Source organism: Arachis hypogaea, chromosome 10, assembly GCF_003086295.3.
Source record: "Arachis hypogaea cultivar Tifrunner chromosome 10, arahy.Tifrunner.gnm2.J5K5, whole genome shotgun sequence".
Taxonomy (NCBI): Eukaryota; Viridiplantae; Streptophyta; class Magnoliopsida; order Fabales; family Fabaceae; genus Arachis; species Arachis hypogaea.
Window position 1 is genome coordinate 108970238 of NC_092045.1, and position 6257 is coordinate 108976494.

The following is a 6257-nucleotide window of genomic DNA, read 5'->3' on the forward strand; positions in this document are numbered from 1 at the left end:
GATTGGGGAAGGGCAAGACAAGGGGTTTTTCAATTGAAGATTAGTTTTGCTCATCCCTCATCTGGTGAACTTTTCTACATGCGGATGCTTTGAATGTACAGAGAGGTTGTACTAGCTTTCGAAGTATAAGAACGTGAATGGTGTTACATATGATACATTTCAAGAGGCATGTTCGCATGGATTCTTGATAGATGATAAGAGTATGTTTCTGCTATTAAGGAAGTCGCCGAGTTAGCGTCGGCTGCGCAGCTAAGGAGGCTTTTTGTGATGTTGCTGTTATCTGGTTCCATGGGAAGACCTCTGTTAGTTTGGGAGCAAATTGGACTTATTTGTCTGATGATATTCTTTACCGTAGAAGACACGAGCTGCAATATCCTGGTAAGATTTTTGTTTGTCGTGAATTTATTACAAGATAGGTAGGCACACACGCATCCACACAGTAGAGAAGTTATTTGTTATTTGTTAGGGTTCTAGGTGGCACTGGTAAAAAAAAAAAATTGCTATGTTTACTTGTTTTTTTTTTTTTTTTTTTTTTTTTTTTTTTTTTTTTTTTTTTTTTTTTTTTTTTTTTTTTTTTTTTTTTTTTTTGTCAGCTAGATTGCGATCTGAGAAAAGATTGTTATCATGTTGCTTTAGTGGTATTGCTTCTCTGTTGTTACTGGTGGTAAGACGGCTCATTCTATGTTCAATATTCCTGTTGATCTGACTGAAGACACTGTTTGCGGATTAAGAATGACAGTCCAAAAGCTGAGGTATTTCGGTTGGCCGATTTGATTATTTGGGATGAGGCACCGATGACTAACAAATTAGCATTTGAAGCGCTTGATAGGACGTTGCGTGATATAATGGTTTCAGTCTCTGATAGGAATAAAGATTTACCTTTTGGTGGGAAGGTGGTTGTTCTGGGTGGTGATTTCAGGCAGGTGTTGCCAGTTATTCCAAAAGGTTCGGTGCTGAGATTGTCATGGCTTCCATAAATTCTTCTATCATTTGGAAATATTGCGAAGTTTTGTGATTGACAACAAATATGAGGTTAGCAACCGGATCGGAACAATCAACTGCTCAGGAGTTAAGGTCGTTTTCAGATTGGATACTTCAAATCGGTGAAGGTCGATGTGGAGCAGTGGTCAACGATAAACTTTTTGTTGATATTCCTTCTGATCTAATCATTCCTGTCTTGGAAAATCCAGTGGAAGATATTGTAAATACAATCTATCCAAATTTGGTTCAGAATTTTTGTGATCCAAGTTTTTTCCAAGATAGGGCAATACTTGCTCCGACTGTCGAAAATGTTGAAGAGATAAACAATTATATAGTTGACTGTTGCCCGGTGAGGAGAAAAGTTACCTCAGTGCTGATTCGATATGTGGTAGTGATGCTTATTCTGATGTTGATGTTGATTGGATAACTGTTGAATTCTTGAATCAGATTAGGTGTTCTGGTCTACCTAATCATTTGTTGAAGTTGAAAATAGGCGTGCCTATTATTTTGTTGAGGAATATTGATCCGGCTGGGGGTTTGTGTAATGGGACTCGACTTGTCGTGCGAGATCTAGGGACAAATGTGATTGGTGCCGATATTGTTTCTGGTATCAATGTTGGGGATAAAGTTTTTATCACTAGAATGAATATGATTCCTAGTGATACGGTTATACCGTTTAAATTCCAACGTCGTCAATTTCCGGTATCTTTGTCGTTTGCAATGACAATCAACAAAAGCCAGGGTCAGACATTATCAACAGTCGGTTTGTTCTTGCGTCGTCCTGTGTTTTCTCATGGTCAGCTTTATGTAGCTCTTTCCCGAGTTAGGAATAGAAATGGTCTTAAGATTTTACTTTGTGATGAAGGATTAGTTGATGCTGCAAGACTGAAAACGTTGTATTTAAGGAAGTTTTGATAAGATGTAATGTATTTTTTTGTTATATGATTCAGTTTTAACTGTGTAATTTATAGTTTTGATTTTGTGTATATGTTCTTTGTAGAGGGACATCTTCTTTGGGGTATTTTTAAAATTGTCTCAAGCATTTCGTGTGCACTAGATGCATTATTCTTTATGAACCATTAGTTTCTATTAAGTGAAAATTAAATGATGTTGTGAAGAAAAGTATTCATACGTTTTATAAATATAGAATATATTAGTTGGAGAAAAAGAAGTATACGTTACCAATAAATATATAAATAAATAAATTGCATAATATATACTGTATTTAAAAGAAAAAAAGAAAGAGTACTCCGAATCAATAAATTTCACGCGAATAATCATTAGTATCGGAATAACTGGTTTAAATTGCATAATATATATTGTATTTATAATTATGTGATACTGTATAAGTAGATAATTGTGCTTTTTTGGATAAATTTGATGATTTATATTTTCATATTTTGTTTTAATTTTTTTTTACTTGGAAAAGCTATTTTTTAAATACAGTTATTTTATTTGATATGAAAAAGATATGAAAAATGTATTTCATTACGTGGTTTTGAAAATATTCAATTATAATCTAATTATATATTTTGTTAGGAAAAAAATTTCTTTGTGCTTTCTCTCTTTTATTTTTTTTATTATTGTTTTCGTTTTAATAATTAGGTCAAATTCTAATTTCATGTTTAATATTTTAAATCTTTTATTTTAGTGCAGAATAATTTTACACCATTTTAGTATTATTTCAATCTTAAAATTGGTACAAATTTTATATATTAGGAAATATTTTGTATTAGACTATCAGATTTAAAGTATTTAATTATGTAATAAAATGTTATGCATTTATTATAGTTCATCTATGTTCTTTTTTATATTATCTTTGATTTCTATATAATGTAATCAAATGGTCTATATAAATGTGGGATATTGTATAAATAGATAATTGTTCTGCTCATTTAAAATATACTCTCTTTTTTAGTGGATAACTTTGATGATTGATATCTTCATATTTTATTTTGATTTTTTTTTAGTTTAAAAAGCGATTTTTTAAAATATAGTTATTTTTTTATATGAAAAGGTTATTTCATTACATGCTTTTGAAAATATTCAATTTTATTAAAAAATTACTTAATTACTTTTTTTATTTTGATATTGTTTTTTCGGAAGAGAAAGATAAGCAAAGTGTATTCTTAATATATTAATAAGAATAAGATATGAGCATTTTATTAATAAAATAATTATTTATCTTTTCTTATAAGGAAAAGTCAAATCATATCAATGTAAATTTGATTTTAAATTTGTCAATAAAATTTGATTTTAATGTAGATTATATCTTTTGTTAGAATAAAAATTCTTTGGTGGTTTCTCTCTTCTATTTTTTTTATTATTTTGTTTCTAATATTTAGGTCAAGTTGTAATTTGATGTTTGATATTTTAAATCTTTTATTTTAGTGCAGAATAATTTTTCTTGCGTTTAATATTATTTCACTCTTAAATTTGATACAAATTATTTGTATTAGGAAATATTTTGTATTAGGCTATTGAAATTTAAAGTAGTAAGTCTTGCACTAAAATGTTATACATTTATTAGATTTATCAATGTTCTTCTTTTATATTAAAGTTTGATTTCTATATAATATAATAAAATGGTCTATATAAATATGAGATATTCTATTAGCACATAATTGTCGTGCTGATTTAAAAAATATCCTCGTCTTAATTTATTACGTGGATTTGATGGTATTAAAATTTATTGAAAAACTTGATTATTTGTTTTTTTAAATCTAATATTGTCTTTTCCAATAAATTGAAAGAAACTATATTGTTAATATATCAATTATTTTACTTAATCATTTTGTTGAAAAAAAATATTTTATAATAGTTAATACCAGATTTGAAATGCGAAAAAAAAGCAAGAAAAAATATCTTTAAAATAAATATAAAAAAAATACCTTCATAAAGTAAATTGATCATAACATTTATGTGACAATGGATTTAACCAAACAAAATTGCTATAAGATGAGAATGGTTTATATTCTCTGACACTAAACAATTTTGATGGACTATATGACTACTTAGACATAAGAACGTGAGATAAAATTTAATCAATTTATTTTTTATCAAGATCTAAAAATCAATAAATTTTTTATATTTCTAACATATATATTTAATTAATAAATATATTATTTTAATTTTGATGTTTCTAACAAATATATTTAAGTAATAAATATATTATTAGTAATGAATTTTTTATAATGTCATATGTGAATTTTTTCTTAGTACCTCTTAACATACTTGCTTGGAGGATTATGTTTTTATTAATACAATCCTATCAATTTAGCCATAACCCTAACTAAAGTTAGATAATGTGACTTTGGTTAATTTTTTTTCCCAAATTCATCACTTTCTCCCTAAAAGACCTTGGAGCTCAGCGCATTTTCTTCATCCCTAAGCTGAGTGCATCCGTCGGAGCATTTCCCTGTGGGCTCCGTCGCTGAAGTTTCTTCTTCTCTCGTGGGTTTTGGCGACATGCAGGGAAGGTATAGATATCTCTGCGATTCCATTCGATTCTACCACGAAGGTGTTCTTCTGTCGGTTGCGTGTCTTCTCTGTCCCCAAGGTTCCTCTTTCTGTCTCTGTCTTGGTCATACGGCATTTCTCCATCTCCATTTCTGTGATTTAGATAGCAGATGTTGGCACCGCGATTCAAGAGGTATATGTGGTCTAATTCTATTCTCCTCCTTTTGAAGCGTTAAGGTTTCCTTCTCCAGTTTCAATTCCTTTTTTCCTGATAATTGTTACTGTTTTTCTTATGCATCGTTTAGTTTTTAGTTGTTTGGTTTCTGATCTACTCATGGTGATTGTTACTTTTTTTTTCAAATCAATGGTTCTCTCATATGTTTGTGCGTTTGGTGTTTCGGGAAAATAATTTTCTTCTTTGGGGTTTTGCTGAGTATAATTTATATGATGTTCTTACTTCTATTGGACTGAAGTTTACTGTAGTGTTAGGTATACTTGACTCATGAAATTCTGTTCTTGCTTTATTGTGAATTGTCAAATCAGCAATATGTGGTAGGTACTTGGTAATTTGTAACATGTCTCTTCCCACATTGTTTTTGCTCTTTTCTATCAGTATTTGGTTACTTGTGATATCGTCCTAAATGATGTGTGTAGGGATATCAATCTATATATGCCTATTAGTCTATCTCTGTCTCATATGTGAAGCTTTCATTGTAAGCTTTAGTGTTTGTTAACTTTGGGAGTTTATAACTCCAACTCCTCTGTTTATCTTCTCTTATTGGTTCTGAAAATTTCTCTTTATATTTTCTTCTTTTGGTGTTGTTGTTCTATATATGTTGGGAATGAATAATCGTGTTGATTTGGTGGAGAAAATCACTCCGTGGAGGGAATCATGGAAAGTGCATGTTAAAGTTGTGAAGTTGTGGTACCAGAAGAATACAGCTTTGGATCCTTCTCAAAATCTGTTGCATATGGTCTTAATGGATGAGAAGGTCAGTTTTATTTTATTTTAGGGTTTCCTTAAGTTGTTGCCACTTTTCATTTTTTTTAAGTATGCTGAAGGGAATTTTTATTCTTTGTTGCAAATTGATATGTTTTTGTTGTTTTAAATTTTTTATGAATTGTTACTATGCTCTTTTCATTTTTTTTTAAGTATGCTGAAGGGAATTTTTATTCTTTGTTGCAAACTGATATGTTTTTCCTGTTTTAATTTTTTTATGAATTGTTACTATGCTGCTTGGATACTGAAATTTGTTAATAAATTCAAAATAGTAACCATTTTTTTTAATTGCAGTTACACAAGATCCAAGCTACCATTAGAGATGAGCTTATATCAAAGTTTGCTGTGTCTCTAAATGAAGGTGATCTGTATTTGATAACCAATTTTACAGTTTTGCCAAACACTGGTTTGAACAGAGTGACCAAACATCGGTTCAGACTTTTGTTCCAATACAAGACCTCTGTTGTTTCTGTGGTCTCTCCAAGGATAACTCATTCCGGGTTGTGTTTTACATCAATAGATGAAATTGATCAAATGACAAGGGACCACAATTTCCTTATTGGTTTGTACAAGTTTCTTGCTCTACCCTTTTAGTATCATAGTATTCTGTTTTACCAAGTGTGCTTTCTGATTCAAAATTGTATATATTTCAATTTAATTATTAGACTTTGTTGGGATCATTACTGGTGTTCGAAAAGAAAGAGATGTAGCATCATATGGGAAGCTCATCAAAGCAGTTGTGCTAGAAGTTTTTAGTCATGGGTAATATATCTTTGAGTTTCTCCTATATCAGTAGTTATGTTCTATGCATTCAATT

General features: G+C 30.0%; 1 protein-coding gene across 1 annotated transcript; it reads left to right on the plus strand.

Moving 5' to 3' along the window:
- Positions 1 to 5282: 5282 nt before the first annotated feature.
- On the plus strand, positions 5283 to 6034 carry LOC112717930 (uncharacterized). Its single transcript, XM_025769850.3, has 2 exons — positions 5283 to 5432; positions 5735 to 6034. The coding sequence occupies exons 1-2, from the start codon at positions 5283 to 5285 to the stop codon at positions 6032 to 6034; spliced, it is 450 nt and encodes a 149-aa protein (XP_025625635.3).
- Positions 6035 to 6257: the final 223 nt, after the last annotated feature.

Bases quoted from the DNA above. Each gene is read 5' to 3' on its own strand.
- LOC112717930 (XM_025769850.3), top strand. From the start codon at position 5,283: ATGAATAATCGTGTTGATTTGGTGGAGAAAATCACTCCGTGGAGGGAA. The intron at 5,433-5,734 runs GTCAGTTTTATT...TTTTAATTGCAG, and splicing joins TGGTCTTAATGGATGAGAAG to TTACACAAGATCCAAGCTAC.